At 29.3% G+C, this 19,356-nt stretch overlaps 1 protein-coding gene across 4 annotated transcripts in view; it reads left to right on the top strand.

Moving 5' to 3' along the window:
- Positions 1 to 19,356, top strand: part of LOC142330866 (uncharacterized) — a 177,390-nt gene that overhangs the window by 153,506 nt on the left and 4,528 nt on the right. For all 4 annotated transcript variants that reach the window (XM_075376334.1, XM_075376347.1, XM_075376342.1 and 1 more), the window contains 3 exons: positions 3,558 to 3,721; positions 3,974 to 4,177; positions 11,608 to 11,775. In XM_075376334.1, the coding sequence (XP_075232449.1) occupies positions 3,558 to 3,721; positions 3,974 to 4,177; positions 11,608 to 11,775 (536 nt within the window). The remainder of the gene's footprint in view (positions 1 to 3,557; positions 3,722 to 3,973; positions 4,178 to 11,607; positions 11,776 to 19,356) is intronic.

The following is a 19,356-nucleotide window of genomic DNA, read 5'->3' on the forward strand; positions in this document are numbered from 1 at the left end:
CAATCATGTAACAATGGAAAAGGCTATAAATCAGAATTAGTTCAGCCGCCAATTACCTAGGTATCGCACTTTCTATAAGAAACCACCTTTATATCCTTCTCAGAACATATATAAAGTTTCTAACGTTTAGAATAGAAACCTATTCAGGTAGGTTATCTTCTAACGGGTTATAATTTTATTCATAAAACCTTTGTTATTGCTTATCTTTGTTGATGGTGAACATTCAATCACTACCCTTTATTTCAACTAGTATGTGTATTGGTCGAATTCCAGTTTCTGTAAGTTATGTGAAAGTTGCTCAAAACATTTTTTGTAATCTAACATTATGAGGTTTAATCAACCCCCTCATCTCTCAAGTTCTTTTTTATCATTACAGTATAAAAGTGTTTTACTGTATTAAAAAGTGGTTTATAGTATTAGAGGTGTTTTAAAAACCTTATTCACTTAACAATAACTAATATTAAAAATTTACTTAAAAATGATGTAAAAAGTACTGAAGATTAAATGTTAATTTTATCTGTCCATTTAGTACATCACTGTTTGTAGTTTTTATGTTTCTCTGTTTTGCTTTTTTCACCTTGTTAAGACATACAACTTTTTTTTGTGATCTATCTATTTATATAGATATCTAAACATTTAAAATGTTTAGATATTGTTATAAAAACATTTACAACATTTAAATATTCTGATCAGTTTTACAAAATTATTTCCACATTACATGTAGAATATTTAGATGTTATAAAAACATTTATAACATCTAAATATTCTACATAAGTAACAACAACTCATTTAAGTAGAAGATGAAAATTGGCTGTTAACATTGAAATCATGAATTAATAAATCGTAGGTTAGAAGAATCAGAATTTGCTAGATGTTTGATAATTTGAGAGGCAATGAATAGGGGTGTCATTACTTGGTTTTCTGTTTATTGTTGAAGTTGTTATTTTATCATTTTTTCTTTGATAATGAAGTTAAGAAAACATACAAAATGTTTAACTCTCAAGTTAAATTAATTGTATTTTTACATATGTTAAAGGTATATATATATATATATATATATATATAAAATTTGTACTGTAGTTGCCAAAATAGATATGCCAATAAGATGTTTTCTATTAATGAAAATAGGTATTCATTTTATGATTGTTTGAAGGTTAATCCCGGGTAATGGAAGTAGTACATCAATATAAAGGCCATCAGATAGTGTGTAATATTTATTTCGAAATTTAATGAAGATGACATTTGAAATTTTACTTTCTATCTTCCCAAAATCATGAGTAATTAGCCAGTTCACCAAGCACACATAAAAAGGAAATGAAAACTTGATTTTGAATATTTGTGTATCACTACAGTTCCCTAATAAAATCAGAAAAATTTTGTAGTGTTAAACTTTAAACTTATTATTACTGTTGAAATGGGAATAGAGCCCCTGACATTGTACTGCCTACTATAAGCCATTCTTGGATTTTCCAATTACAGATTTAATATCTCAACAGAAATAACTTCACAGTAATTATAAAAGAAAAAAATATACTACTATTCTTGATTACACATTATAAGCAACTATATTACTGCTGTACTTTTCTGAACTTGCAGACAGGAATGTGAGCAGGACGAAGTAAAATCTTGGTCTGTTGAATGATTTGTGAGTCCTTTGATTGATCCTCACACTTGCATCTTACTCTTTAAGTCACTTGCTTGTAGTTAACTTGAATATTCCACTTCCAGCTGGAATTATCAGAAAGAGTGTACTTTGCAAAACATTGAATCTATCCAAAACAACTTTATGTCGAGGTGTTCTCACAAATTTCACCTTCAACAACTGACAAACAGCAACTAAATTCAATCTATAACACTGGTCAACATGATTTTAGTCTCACGACATGCGGTAAGACAAACCGCACTGAATGAGGTTTTTATCCTGTTTTCAAATATGTATTTAGAATTTCTCCATCACTCACAGTTTTTTGTTATTTTAATTTTTTTAAATATTAAAAAACATTTTCATCCATTTGTTCATTGTCAAGTAAAAGCTCCTAGAGCAATGTAAATATAATGGAACTAAATGAGCTAACTGTTGTGGAGGTTCAGACATAACAAATGTGATCTAGTGTAGCACACATTCATCAGAATGATGCCAGTTGCGAGATAGTAGTGAACTAGTAAACACATCATTGTGAGTGCTTTGTATATCTGAATTATTGTATATTACATATTTACAACTCTACTTCTTTCAATTAATAGTTAGCTACAAAATTCCTAGAGTTTGTTTAAATCATTCTAATAAATTTTGTTATATGTGGTGAAGTGACTCTCAAGTCCCAAAGGCAAAACTTACTCTATTAGTAAAAAAGTGATATGAATTTTATTTTGGGTATAAAGTTGGAGACCAAACAAGAGCCTGGGGCCCACATATCTGTTGTTTATCGTGTTCTAGGCTTCTCACTGCATAGAAACATGGCATACACCACATGCTATTTGCTATCCCCATGATTTGGAGCGAACCCAAGATCACTCTTCTGACTGTTATGTCTGCTTAACAAACATTAAAGGGATTACGTCAAAATTAAAATATACAGTGGTGTACCTTAACTTGCAATCTGTAATGAGACCAGTTCCACACTGTGAAGAATTGCCCATACCAAAACCTCCAGAACATATGACATTAGATGAAGAGAGCTCAGAGTCTGATGGAAGTAAGGAAGAAAAAGAAACAGATTCTGGTGATACAACTTTTGAACAAAGCAGTTCATCTGATCCTCATTTACTGACCCAAGAAAATCTTAACGATCTCATACGAGATTTAAAGTCATTCAAAAAACAGTCTGAAATCCTTGCTTCCCAGCTAAAAGGATAGAGTCTTCAAAAGAATATGTACTTATCGTAATTGACATTCTGAATTTAAAGACTATTTTTCTGAAGAAAATGGCTTCATGTTTTGTAATGACATTTCATTCTTATGGAGACACTTTATAATGAACATAACCCAACAGAATGGTGCTTGTTCATTGATTCCTCTAAAGTTAGTTTAAAAGTTGTGCTTCTCATAATGGCAATAAATTCCCAACAGTACCTGTGGCTCACTTTGCTAGTATGAAAGAAACATATGAAAACTTTAAATTTATATTGGAAAAGCTTCAATATGCAGTATATGAATGGGATTCCTAAAGTGAGTACCTGAAGTATTCAAGTACATGTATACTTTTTTTATATTTATTTTTTTACACAGTTACATATGTAACTGTGGACATATTTATAGTAGCATGTACTATTAATAATATTATCACAAAATAAGTAATAAATGATTATCTCATTTTCATCATTATTCTTTCATGGGTACATACTTTGACTTTCAGGAAATTATTTATACTAAGTACAATTTTTCTAATATAATACTTGAATAAGAATATGCAAAATGTTAGAATATGTGTCTATTACCTATGTTTCAGCATATGTAATAGACAGAATGACATAATGATTAAAAAGTTCTGCGTTTATCTATGTAGCAGAACACATCAACCAAATAAACTAATAGTTACTTATTTTTATTTTTGTAGGCCAGCCTTTTATTTGTATGCAGGACTGAAAATTATTAGCGGAGCTTTGATGTTAACAATCAATCTCGAGTTTAAAACACCTGCAACTAATGTTGTATCTGATGTATTAACAGTTTTAAAAAATATTGAAATTGTTGCTCTATTTATTACCTGTTTCATTCTTGGTAAGTTCACTTATATTTTATCTCATTTTTTCATGTTTATTTTATGTTTAATGAAGGAGTTATTATATTACAACTGTTTTAAACAATCAGCTAATTTTCTAGTACAGAAAAAAATATAATGTGATATGAAATGATTCTTAAAAAATATTTTACTCAGTAAATTATTGTATATTTAAATTCTATAGTATATTGACAAGTATATTAACAAAATTCAATCAAAATATGAACTGCAGTACAAAATATCACTTACAGGTACAGCATGGGGTTACATAGAGAGTTTCCTGTTTTGGTTACTTCAAGACTTAGGTGCATCTCGTTCTCTAATGGGTATCACAATTACTATTGGAGGAATAGCTGGACTTCCGCTGTTAGTCATGTCAGGACCAATAATCGACCGCATTGGACATGCTAATGTTCTATTTATTGGTTTCATATTTTATGCAATTCGACTTTTAGGTAAAGTATTAGTTAGCTTTATTAATTTTTATATTATTATCATTAGTATTATTATTATCATCTCCTTTTAATATATTTGCTGGTACAAATCATTTTCTCGGTGCAGTGGACACTTAAAAAATTAGTTTTTTTTCTTGAGTGGGTCTGAATAATTCTAATAATTAACAAATACAATGCAGTATTATTAAAACTGAATAATAAAAATTTTGGTCTAATATTCAGTCTATTGAAAATTCTTACTTAAATGCTTCTTAATCAATATGCTTTTAAGTAATACAATTTCGATTTGACTAAAGTTCTAAATAAGACTATGAATTATCTGTGTTATATTAACTGCAGATTAGAACTTAAGACACTAAAAAAAATTATATTTTTAAATTGAGCAAAGAGATGGTATATATATTTTTTGACAATTTTATTTTATAGAATTTCATCACTTTAATAGTTCATTGCTATTTACAATCTAAGTGACATTTGTTTCATTTATATTCAGGTTAATATAGGGCATACTATCATGGAACTGAGACCTGTGAATTGTTTGACAACACCACTTAATCAGAACCAAAGGTGCAGGATTAAAATAATTGATTCCTGATATCTCTGTTTTAATGGTCTATGATGTCAACAGATAATAATGTTAATTGCAAAATTTTTTGTTTGGTTACAAAGATACTTTATTTAATTTACTTTCTTTATGTTAACTTTTGTCCTCTATTTAATAGCATTCTTATCATCAATCGCTAACTTACGTGTTACCTTAGAATATGACAATTAAGATCTTATTCAAATTTCTTATAATTAAAACATTAAATGCTCTGAATAAAATGAATGTCTATACCAGTGGGGGCTTGTAGCTGAAATTAGTGGGTGCGATGCTCCAGAAAAGTTTTTCTGGGCTTTTTGAAGGCCATGGTTAAAGTTTTTTGTAAAATAAAAGAACTGAAAAAATGAATCAAATAGAATAGTTGGAAGCAGGATAATAATCTGATTTTACACCTTATCACATTCAATAATATGGTACATAGTTTTTAAGCACATCATGCTTAAGCACAATGGCTTGGCTGTTAAGCACATGGTTTTTAAGCACATTGTGCTTAAAAACCATATTCGGTTTACCCGAATAAATAATAAAATGTCAGTACAGATAAAATTTTTTAGTATTATTAAATAATAACTGAATAAAATGTCCACTTAAAAACACTATAGTCCAATGGTGCTTAGTTTAAATTTCTATGTACAAAGAAACAAATACATAATTCGTTTTTACTAATACCTTCTTTTCCCCCTCTAGTGTGTTATTGGACAGATTTGGGAATCAGAGTCCTTGCTTTCTGCCATCTTCTGATCATTACTGAAAAAACAACTAAACTACTTTCATATTCCTTCCACCGATTAAATGAGAAAAGGGAACGAACAAGGAACGTTCCATATATACATGGAGTAAAAAAAAAACTACCTTCCACTTGCACGCCAGGGTTGGCATTGCAGGATTGACAGTACTCTCTCTCCCTCGCAGCCTCGTATGCGGCTTTCTATGTGCGCATGCGCACTACAGCCATACATCATGCTGCTGGAACTGTGAAACACACAGTTCCAAAAAAATTTTTGTTTCTTTTTCATAACTGGGAGATGGCTACTGACATTAAGCTTAATGATTATATATTGCACAAGTATAAATATAGAATTAAAGAAAAAAGTTTTCATTATATTAAATTTTATTGATAATATCAAGTGGAAATATAGAGTGTTGTAATTCCACAGTATCTATACGTGAGCCGCCACTGGTCTATACTATCCAGAATGTTACACAAAATCAATTACTTAACTACTTGAATAGATGAAAGCATCTATTCAATGAGTTTGCCAAGGTAAACTTGCGTAAGGCATAAGACATACCAAGTGGCAAGATTATTGATTGAATAAACTCAAAAATGGTAAGATGATATTAAACAATTTGAACATTTGTCTCAATGAGCAAATATGTAAAACTCAGCGATAAGAAGAATTTATTTCATAGAACTTTTGAAAAAAAAATAAGGTAAACACTATACAAAAAATAAGAAACATATGTTTTAAAAAAAGAAGTTCATTAAACAAGTTGTTTCAGACAAAGGTGATAATATCTGGTAATTCAGATTAAATTCACACACTGAAAATCTGTAAATTACATTAAAAAGCGTTTAACAATCTGATGAATCTCTTTTACACAAGATTGAGTTTTAAAATTATGTAAAAAACATTATACAAAAAAAATTCACTAACATAAATGAAAGCATAGCTTTAGATGAAATAGTATACTATTTAATGTATACTTTGATATTACAGGTGATCAATACTTTAGAGACTAGTGATATAAAAAAACATAGCAGCAAAATTAAGAATTCACAACTTTTTTAATGACTTGTATGAAGATAATTAGTCCTATGTTCAAGAGTTCATAGTTGTACTATGATTCAATATAATTAACTCTCGAGCAGTGACAGCTTGCGTATAGGAACTGTGGAACTGCAGCACACTTATTTCCACATGATATTATCGATAATATTTAATATAATGAGTCCATTTTGCTGTAATTCTTTCTTTATACTTTATACTAGTACAATATATAAAATCCTTAAGCTTAATGTCAGTAGCCATCCCCCAGTTTATGAAAAAGAAACAAAAATCTTTGTTTGGAACTGTTTGTTTCACAGTTCCAATGGCGTGGTGTTTGGCTGTTGAGCACATGCGCACAATGGAAGTTGCATGCGAGGCTGCGAGGTAGAGAGCACTGTCACTCAAGCAGTGCTGACCCTGATGTGCAAGTGGAAGGTAGTTTTTTTTACTCCACATGTGTATGGAACGTTCCTTGTTCGTTCCCTTTTCTAGTTTAATTGGAGGAAGGAATATGAAAGCAGTTTAGTTGTTTTTTCAGTAGTGTTCAGAAGATGGCGGAAAGCAAGGCTTCTTTGATTGCCAAATCTGCCCAAAAACACACTGGAAGGGGAAAGAGAAGGTATAATTAGTAAAAACTAATTATGTATTTGTTTCTGTATACATATAAATTTTAATCAAGCACCATTGGACTATACTGTTTTTAGGTGGACATTTTATTAAGTTATTATCTAATAATACTAAAAATCATTTTCTGTATTGACTTTTTTATTATTTATTCAGTTAAACCGAATACGGTTTTTAAGCACAATGTGATTAAAAACCGTGTACCGTATTCTTGAATGTGATAAAGTGTAGAATTAGATTATTATCCTGCTTCCAGCTATTCTATTTGATTCACTTTTTTTTGGTTATTTTATTTTACAGAAAACTTTACCATGTCCTTGAAAAACATTTCTATTTCTTCCTGTAAATTAAAAAATCTTTTTAAACATTTTCCACAACTTAGCCATTTAACATTAGTAAAATATACGATATCACCATATTCAAAAGATAATTCGCTAAGGAATTCTTTGAGTTTCCAATGCTGAAGAGCATGTGAACGAATGTAATTTACTATCATTAACTTCATAACGTGATTCATGGATAATACTTGAGCACATAAATTTTGTTGATGTATCAAGCAGTAAATAATAAAAATATCATTGGTTTTAATGCCTCTGCAATCTAGCTTATCCATAAGTAATTTTACAGCTCCCTTATTTTTACCTAACAAAGTAGGTGCTCCAACTGTTGTTTATCTGGAAGAAGTCTCAAAATTTAAGCTATTTTCAGCTAAACATTTTTTAATCGCCTTGAAAACATCATCTCCTGAAATTGTGTCTTTTAAATTTAAAAGATTGAACATTTCTTCAGTCACTTGGAATGAATCATTCACACCACGAATAAATATCATAAGTTGAGATGTGTCTGAGATATCAGTACTTTCATCAAATGGCATAGAATATACTTTGAATGGGTTAATTTTATCTCTCAAAGTTACTCTATTTCAGCTTAAATGTCATGAATGCGTCGACATATAGTTTGCTGTGAAAGACTGATACTTGAAAATAATTTGCTTTTATTGGGCAAAACATCTTTTACAATTGCTTCCAAGCACTCCTTCACCAGTGTGCCATTCGAAAATGGTTTCATTTTCTTTGCAATCAACATGTCAACAGAATAACTTGCTTTGACAGTGGTAGATGATTGTTGTAATGCCAAACCAAACATCATTTGCTGAGCTTTCAGATGCGATTTAAGAAGTAAAACTTTTTACTTCTTTACTGAAATTTGCGTGTTCAGTATGATTTGTCTTATGATGCCTTTTAACGTTATGTTCCTTAAATACAGTGACTGTTTCTCTACAAATTAAACACATTAATCTTGAGTTTTGGATTGTGAAAAAATAATCTTTTTCCCAACAATCATTAAATTTCCTGTTTTCATGAACAACTTTTCTTTGAATTCATCCTGAAATGTTAAAAAAAAATTGCTAATAAATGTTAATATACCAATATTCTCCAATTGGTATATTACACAGAGCAACAAAATTTACTTTTTTGAGTAAATTTAGTATTCATTTTCTAATAATGTATTAATATTATGTAAAAATACCAGTATTTAATAACTTTTTTAAACTTAATACAAATAGTGATCACTTGACACTTAAAAATTTATAATAATAACCTTTATCACTCTAACATTTTATTAAATTCTTATTAATTTTTTATTTTACTCACATAATTTTTACAATATACTCACTTGATGAATAAGTTCAGAATTTCTTTGGAAAAAAAAAAACTGATGTCTTTATATGGTATGTCACTTTTATTCACAGGAAACCAATATTTTTTCAAACGTCAATTATTGTAACATAATGTATATATATTTATTATTAGAATTAAAATAACAGTTAAAATGAATTGTAAGGGTGGCGGGCAGCACACGTGCTCTCTGTTTCTGATCCTGTCATAAACCTCTTTTCTTTGGCTCGCAAAACAACAGTACATTGGTTTCTCACAGACAACCCGCTGCCCACTGCTCGATGTCATCACTCCACTCTCCTACATTACTAAGAGCACAAATGTGTAGATTGGTTCTTTATTACATAACTGAATTCAAATTACAGATGAATGTTACCGATGGTTGCCTACTGAAACAGATTCTTTCAGTAGCATTTGGTGTTTGTCGATATCAAATATAGAACTATAGTTTGTAGCCGCAATTCCACATTATAACATTGATGTCACATGCAAATTTTCATTTATTTAATATTTTTTGTATGCATATAACGAGAAAAAAAAATTTCAATAGAAATATAAAATCACCTGGCGACCCACACAATTTAACGTGGCGGGGTACATGTTGGCCAGGTCTGTTAAAATGTATTTTTTTTTATTTCTCATTATGAAATTATTTTTTTCTCATTTTTTAGATTATGAATTTATTGTATTTTATTTTGATTTCAATGTAAATTTAGATAATTTTACTTTCTGGTTCTATGTACTTTTTCTTTTAAGTCTATTTTATTTAACTTAATTTTATAATTTAAATTTTTTGTTTTTTTTTATTTTTATTCAGTTAAATATTGTATTTTTAATTGATTCTTGTATTCATGCTATTATAATGATATGAATTTGCAGCTAGAGCTCAAGGTTTCTTTTGTACCTGCGTCAAGGATAAATATATTGAATAAAATTGTATATGTAATTTTCAATTGACAAATGAATAAAAAAAATTGAAAAGGCATGGAGGAGAATAGAGAAAATTAAATGGATAGACACAGTGAAAAATAAAGTAGTGAGAAAAAGTGTAATCAGAACAATTCAAATTAAGAAAAGTAGCTGGTGGCTAGGATATATCATGATAGGAAAAAATTGTTTAAAACAATCCTATGAGGAAAGGAGAGGAGCAAAAAAGAGAAAGGCTGAAAAGAAAAAAATTATAGATGAAAAAGTAAAAATTATAGATGATCTAAAAGAAGTAGAAGCTACTAGGAAAAAAAGTGCTTCTGCAAGGAACCTGCCTCAGAACAGATAAACATACAATGATAGTGACTTCTTCTGTGATCAGATTCATTAATTTTGTTGCTTTAATGACTTTCCAGTTAATTAATTAATTTTGGGTGGATTATGACTCTCCAGTCATAATCCTTTTTTGAAAAATTCCACTATAAACTTTTCTTTCTCCAAATACTTATCCTCATTTTATACAACAGCAACCCATCTAATTCTCAACATCTCCTGTAACAACTAAATTAATACAAATATGATACAAAATTAATACAAATTAATACAACTAATCTGTACAAAATCAAGATGCAGTTATTGCTTAAAATCTGTACCATGAGTGTCTTTAACTGGCTTCCCCATTATCTTACAAAGTTCTTTAATTTTTTTATTTAACTAAGATAAACTCTTCATCTTATACCAGAACGTAATATTGATAGAATATAAAATTGTATTAATTAAATTTAGATTCTATATAGGTCACTTATAAGCTTTCTTTTAAATGAAATTTCCTATCAGATAATAGATTACAGTAACAACAGAACTGATAAAAAATATACTTATCAGATATAAGGTTATGCCAGTAGCAGTCAACTCATTACTTATTGATAATTTATTCATAGTCAGCATCTAACATTTTAAACCAAAAGTGCTATTACTAAAGTTATAATTTAATTTAATTATGTTTTGGCTTTTTTTTTGCTTGAGGAATAAATTTACCACCGAAACTTACAGAGAAGCTTGTACATGGAAATGTGGGAATGTAGAAATGGAATTTTGTAGCATATGAAAAATGCCATGCCTGACCAGGATTTGAGCCTGGGACCCTCAGCTGAAAGACTGAGATTCTACCATTCCATCATGTACAATGCAACAGGTAGCAAAGTTAAAGCACAATATTGTTCAGAAAAGTTTATTTTGATTCACTATCACAACATCAGGCAAAGTATGTTGGCATGAATTAGAAAACCATATAGCATATTTAGTACCAACATGCAATTTTGTTTTCATGTTGGTACATTACATATTGTTTACATTATGATATTTGCCTATCTAAAATGAAGTGTGCAAAAGGTAAATCATCAACATTCAAAGTAACTTAATAAAGACATTAAATAATCAAGTTGGATTTGTTAAGAATACTTAAAAAATCATACAGAAGTTTATCAGTAAAATATTTATTCTTTTGCAATTTATTTCAAAATATTATTAAATATGATTGATTATTTATCTGTATTTTAATAAACAATACAAGACAAATTTGAAAAATTTAATCTAAACACTTATACAACAGTCAATACAAATCTCAACTTGTATGGCAGGATTTATTGTAATTTAATAACTCATAATTTAGCACAAAAAATTGCACCATTAACAACTCTGATCAATTAAATGTAAATTATTGTTACTGCTGATGAATTCTATTGCAAAACTATGTTCAATACTGTTCAATACCATAATAGTATTTCAGATATGTTATAATTTCAATATTTATTATTATTGTAGGTTATTCATTAATATATAATCCTTGGATGTGCCTCATATTTGAAGCAATGGAATCTGTTACATCTTCTTTAGCAATAACTGCAGCTGTAACTTATGCTGCTAAACTTTCTACCAACACAACCGACTCAAGTATACAAGGTCTTCTTGGTGGTCTATATTTTGGTGTCGGTAAGTGTAAAAAAAATTATTTCTATTTTAATAAGATCAGTATATATACGAGTTTAGATAGATCAGAATACAGTATTTGGAAATATGATTAATAAATTTGTTATAATGAAATTAAACCTACTGAAAATACTGGATATATTATTACTTATTATTTTATTCATATTTTACTTTTACCATTCATGTATATCAACTAGTGATGTTCAAAGTATATGCCTTGCTACACTGGGGAAGCTGTAACTTCCTCACAGGGGTACCTTGAAATATTACACACTTTTCATAATTTTATTTCCGTTTTCAGTTCAGTGTAGGATGCAACTCTAGCAGAGCTGGTGCAAACCATTTCATTTAGTTACTGTGTGTGGATGTCTCTGTAAATGGTTTCTAGATGATACTTGTCACTCAGTGTTTTAGTAGTTTATCAAATTTTCTGGCATTTTGTGTTTGCATGTAAATAAATGTTGGTTTTGCACAGTTTTATTGTTGAATTAGTTTTTAGAGATTATATAGACTAAATATTGTTATGATCAAGTCAAGTGAATAATTTAAAGTAATTTTATCTCATATGCATTTTTACTGAACAACAATAAATGTTTTGAGAGTGAAAATGGTGAGGGCACATCATCAAATAATGGCAAGAGGTAAAGAAGTGTAAAAATCAAAAATATGATGACAACTATTACTTGGACTTCGGCTTTATTTTGACAGAAGTCAATGGTTAAGAGAGAGCACAATGTGTTCTGTGTATGAAAGTTTTGGTAGCACCAGAGTGGTTCCATTTATAAATTACTCATCCAAGCATAGTGAGTAAATCTCATGGTTACTTTAGTAGGATAAAGAGTTAATTCAGCAAAAGGATGGTGTATATAAGCAAGCAAAAAATAATTGCAATATCTTACAAGGTAGCATATATAATCACATAATGTAAGAAGCCCTATACAATCGCAGAAAAACTCATTCTACTGGCTGCTGTAGATATGATGAACATTATGATAATGAGTCTGTTGGGAAGCTGCTTTAAAAAGTGCCTTTGTCTAATAACATCATCAGCCACAGAATACTGCTCATTACATAGGACCACAATAATCAGTTAAATGAAAACTTGAAAAGGTAGGAATTTGCCATAATAGTAATGATGCTCACTTGATTTGCTATATAAGGTTTATAGATGGCAATGTTATTGCTATCTTTCTCTTCCATAAAATTATCAGTTAAAGACCTTTTCTGTAAAAGTTCAATGCTAGTGCAAAAGGTCTTGTTCAATAATCCTTGATACATTTTACTTCCACATACAAAGTAATTTTCATTGGTTCCAGAGTTATAGTGAAATGAAATTTTAATTAATGAAATATTTGTATCTATAAGGGGAAGGCACATTGATTCGAATCAGACTTCATATCTTTTTTTTAACTTTTTATTTTTTTAATTTAAATATATTGATTTATTAATAATTATTAACCTGTGATTATAAAAATAGTTTTACAATAAATAATTATTCAATAATAATAATAAAAAAAATATATGAAAAATAACAAAAGTTACTAATGAAATAAAATTTTATGTACTTTTAAAAATGTGTATATGTAATTTAATAGGCATTATTACATATGTGTATATGTAATAGAGTTCGTGAAACATCTGTTTATTTAATATTAATTGAAAATTATAATTTAGAATTGTATTATTTTTGGATTTTATAGTTTAATTTTATTTAATTATTCTGGGATTTCTGTTCAATTTTATCTACATTAAAGTTAACCACAGAGCGACTGAAAAATAGACTCTCACAAGAACAACATATACATTGAGGCATACATGCCTGATCTTTAATAATAAATTGTAAAAAATTCTTATCTTTTAGTTCATTACTCCTCTGATATTGTCGGACAATATTCTCCCTAAGTTGGAGTTGATCATCATTTTATTTATTTGTTTTTTGTTGCCAATCATTTAATCACTCTTTGGTTTGATACAATTCTTCTGATCATAATTTGTGCACATGTTCTCTAGTTTTCAAATTTTCTGTTTCTTTATATTCATTATCCTCTCTTAATCTTTTTATTCTTTCCTTAGTCTTAACGTTTTCTTCCTCTTTATATTTATCATCTTCTCTTAATGTTTTTATTCTTTCTTTGTTTGCAACATTTTCTTCCTGTTTATTTTTTTTTGGTTTTCAGCATTTTCTTCCTTTTTATTTTTCTTTGGTTTTCACATTTTCTTCCTCTTATTTATCATCTTTTCATAATTTTTTATTCTTCCGTTGTTCTTAACATTTTCTTCCCCTTCATATTCATCTTCTTGTCATTTTTTTGAGATATATTTCTTCATGTTATCTTTCTTTATCCTGTATGATTGTTCCTTTTTTATTTTTGATTATTCACCAAATAATCCAATAATAAAAACTGAATATTTTACACTGTAAGATCAAAATTAACATTTCTAACCAGTATACAGGAGTTCACTAAACAGAATAGTTTAATTGTTATTAACTTTAAAAATTTATATGACATACCAGACATCTGAAACTTTTGCTAATCAGCAACTCATGAAGATACGAATAATACTGATCTGTTAATACGAGTAATAAAGGAACTTTTACTCTATTCTATTATTTCTGTAAGATTGTTGAATTAATAATTGTATAAATATTTGATGTTAATAAAAACTAATATTTCAACAATTGTGTAAATGTTGACTTTATTAAAGAATTGGAGGGTCGTATCTCACATTCAAATGAAATAAGTTTAAGTGAAGTGCAGCTAAAAATGTGTATATGTAATTTAATAGGCTTACAAGGAAGTCATGTGGTGTCCACATTAAAAAAAATAAATAAATAAATTTTTTAACCAAAAACAATTTGGACAAAGTGCACTGGTGTCTGCAATGTTGGTGCTAATTCTATTTCTGACTGTTTTTGAGGATTGCAGGCTTTAATTCAAAGCAAAGCTCCTGAAGCACTATTAACTGAGTGCGTTAGTCACAGTGAAGCTCTTGCATCAAAATATCTGAGTCCTATGTTGAACCAGGTTTTAGAATATATAGTGAATATAGTAAACTTTATGAAAACTCACTCGCTGAAGGCAGAATTTAAAAAAAAAATTATGTGAACGGGATCTCTGAACACGTCTCTTTTTTCAAATGCTTTATTTCCACAAAAATTCACATGTACAATTATTATACATTATTCTATAACAGCTAGTATTCACAAATAAAAATAAACAATATAATGCTAAAAAATTTACAATGTAAATACAAAAAAAAAACATAGTCGCATATTAGTAAAAAAAGTGGCTAGGTATTTCATGAATTAAGAAAATTGTGTTATGTCAGAACAATTCAAAGAGTAGACAGATGAAAAAAAAATACCAAAAGAAATCAATAATAAAGTGAGTATTACTCCATAATTTATTATAAAATTTAGTTCCTGACCACCACATAATGTATTCCCAACATTCCTAAGTTCAAATCAAGTCTACCACAAAAAATCTTCAATATCTTTATTATGAAATAGAAAAATACCAAAATTTAAGCTCCTTCAAATTAGTGAAACTTGCGGTGTACGGGAGCAATTAATTGAAAATGCTTGATGTGGCATATATAAATCTTTTATAATCCTCAAGATTTGCTTGTGTAACAACCACCACATTCCTTGAATGCAACCTGGCTGAATAAACAAGGGAATTTGCAGTTGTCTGCTGTCTCCCATAGAAGAAAATACAGATAATATGGAAAATGATAAGATGCCTCAGTGGAAGTACACCCAGGTCTTTAAACAGGGGAAAAGTACATTCAGATCTCCTCAATCTACAGATCTGCCTAATTATTTTTTTTGAGCTACAACATTGTTTTTACTGTTGAACTATAGGTACCACCTCACACACTTATTCCATATTGCAATTTACTATATACCAAAGTATATTTACAATATACTAATTTCAAAACAGAAACTGGCAAATAAACTTTAAAAGATATATTTTATGCAAAACTCTATACACATGCATCCTAACCAAATTGATATGTTCTTACCAAGTACATTTCTCATCGACATAAATGCCCACATATTTAATAATAGAAATAAATGTTTTCTATACTTAAACATTGAATACAAATTTCATTAACCCTTTTTTGAAGACAATTTTTATATATAAAATAAATGTTACTAGAAGATTCTTGTTTGTTTCTAAAATTAGAACGAATAAATTTAGTTTTTGTATTCAGTGCCATCCTATTAACCGCAAACCGTAGTTTTAGATGATTAAAACAACAAAAGTAAAACACTTTTAGAAGTAAAACACTCTGCATTTGAAATCTAAGTTCATTGATATTTCTAGCTGAATAACACAAAGCTGTATCATTGGCAAAACATGACAACAGTCCAAATAGATTTCCTGAATAAAGATCATTTACATACACAGGCGAGCAACGTTAAACTGAACCCATAATTAAACTGCTACCCGAACCTATTTATGAAAGACTGTCACACAACTAGCACGACTAGTGGATATATATGGTACTAATCATTGTTGCTGCCGTATGTCAGGTGGTTACGTGTCAGTGCAGTATATGTTTTATTGCAATGTGGTATTGTGAATGCAATTGTGTTTGTGTAAAATGTCTTTTTCAATCCAGGAGAGGATACCTATAGTTGATGCTTGTATTCGTTTGAAGAATCACGTCAAGTATTCATAGAAAAATTTCCAAATGCCTGTATCCCCTGAAGAGTAACATACACAATTTAATTAAAAAATGACATACAACAAGTTTGGTTTCAAATGGAAAACGAAATAGGCAACCTTCTGTTAGGACTCCACAGGCCATTGCCAGTATTGAAAGGAGAATTACTGTCAGTTCAAAAAAATCACTTCCCAAGTTATGCCAGCAATTTGGTGTTAAATACACACCTTGTAAAATTCTTCATGAATTAAAATTGACACCATACCGCATTACAACTGTGCAACAACTCAAGGAGATAGACAAACCGAAATGACTTGATTATTGCAACTGGCTTCTTGAAAATATTGTTGGTGGACAGATAGACCCAATGATGTATTTCATGTCAGATAAGACATGGTTTCATTTATCCGGCCATGTTAATTCACAGAACAACAGGTACTAGATGGCAACGAATCCTCATGACATATTCGAGGATCCACGATGAGAAAATTGGTGTTTGGTGTGCCATTTCCAGTAATCGTTTAGTGGAACCAATATCTTTTGACCGGACTGTCAGTACACAATTTTATTTTACAGTTTTCAAAAATTCTATGTACAATTAACTGATAATGAAAAAGAATACAGCTTCTTCCAACAAGACGGAGCAATGTGTCACACATCAAACATTTCAGTGAATCGCATATATGCAGCGACGGTGGCGTCCGTATTCCTCAGAGTGGTCTACTTGTAATTCTTTCCTTTAAGGCTACTTAAAGGAAAGAGTTTGTGCATCTAAGCTCCACAATATTGATGAACTGAAGGTGAACATTCAATGAGAAATCAATATAATTGGTAACAATGTATTGCATCAGATGACCCTCAATATGATCAGTCAAACAGAAAAGTGCATCAATGCCCAGGGTTGGTCATTTTCAACATCTTTTGTAACAATAAGGTAAATAAATGCAATATTTACATTACATTTCTTTATGTTTTTCTTATTTAATTTATCCATATCATTCATAAAATTTCATTCCAACATAACTTACGGATTCTGCAGCGGTTATGTTATGGGTTCGGTTTTATGTTGCCCATCCTGTATTATAAACATAATTGGACCAAGAACTGAACTCTATGGCACATATGAAAAAGCTGAACATGAACTCAAATAATTTTAACCCTTACACACTGTGCTCTACCTGATATATAGCTTCTAAACCATTCCAGTGCTAGACCCCTAATACCACAATCCTCAAGTTTTTGAAGCATTATATTATGATCACTAATGCTTTTGCGATATCCAAAAAAATTCCAGCAACAGTTGAACCCGAATTTAATCCATCAAAGACGGAAAAAAAATTTAACAGGGCATCTTCTGTAAATTTACTCATAATAATGCCATATTGGTTTTGACTAAAAAATTGAATTTTGTTAAAAAAATTACATTAAATTTCTTTACAGTCTTTTCTATAATTTTTGAAAAGCATGAAAGTAATGAAGTTGACTTACAATTATTTATATCTGTAACCTCACCTTTCTTAAATAATGGAATCACAACTGCAGTCTTCAATGAAAGCGGAAATTCACCTTTTTCAAAACTAAAATTAATGATAGACATTAAAATAGGTGCTGTGTGCTTACAGATAACTTTAAGCAAATGTGCTGAGATTCCATCTATTCCAGGACAATAATTTGTATTTAATGATTTTATTACTCCAGAAACTTCACTAATATCTGTGGGTGCAAAGAAAATAGAATCCCTGACTCTTGCCCTAGGAAAAACGTTTTCAAATTCTTTTGCATCAAAATTTAAATTATTATCTAGATTATTCTTTAATAAAAAGATTACCCTTAAAAAAATGTATTAAACTCTTCAGCAATTTTTCAGAATTGGATATAAAATCATGGAGCAACTCGTATCTTATCCAATTGCCTAGTCTCAGATTCCAAACCTAGAATTTTATTAACAGTTAACCATTGTTTTTTTAACGTCATTTCTATTTTCACTAAATAAATTCAAATAATAATTCTCTTATGCATATTCATATCTCTTTTAATTTGAAAAATGATAAAAATGCCTCGATAATCAATCTATTATCGATTATTAGGGGATTTTTTTTCAATTTTTTTTATAATCTATTTCTATACTTTTGCCAGTTACATAGCTCAGCAGTAATCCAAAGTTTTATTAATTTTATGCCTGATGAATTTCTTTTTACATAAGAAGATTGACAAAATTCTTTCTTTTAAAATATGTAAGAAAATATCATATGCAGCTGACACATTTATCTGCTTAAAAAAGGTATTCTAATCATTACCCTCTAACAGTTTATCCAGTGCAATATAATCAATTTTTTTTATTTCTTGAGTCCAAGAATCCAGTTGCGAGTTTATTAAAAAAAAACATCACAAGATTGCAGATTACAATGTCATGAACACTTCTGCCAGAAGAAATAAAAACAGCACTAGGACTAATCTTATCTGTAACTCTAACATAAATATGATCTAAACAATGTCGACCTCTAGTTGGACTATTGATTAATTGTTCAAACCCATTGCTGTTCATTAATAATTGATATTCATGAACATTAGGAGTCTGTTCTAAGATACATAAATTTATATTCCCAACAAAAACTAAATTTTTCATCTTGCAAAAGAACTTGATTTAATTTCATAAAGAAGACTGAAACAGCAACGAAGTGACAATAAATATAAATAAGAGAAAGCAAAATACTATGTCAAGATCAATGGTTATTTTAATTTCATTCAGATACCATCTGAATTTTTATTATATCAGTTCGGGCGCATAATTGTTGGGATATGAAAACAGGTGTTTCACCAGCCCTATAAGTTTCATTATAATTAGCAAATTGATTATAACCAACAATCATAAAACAAGATATCTCAGACATCCAAAATTTTCAGTTAAAC

The sequence above is a fragment of the Lycorma delicatula genome, chromosome 1, assembly GCF_047948215.1.
Source record: "Lycorma delicatula isolate Av1 chromosome 1, ASM4794821v1, whole genome shotgun sequence".
NCBI classification, from domain to species: Eukaryota; Metazoa; Arthropoda; class Insecta; order Hemiptera; family Fulgoridae; genus Lycorma; species Lycorma delicatula.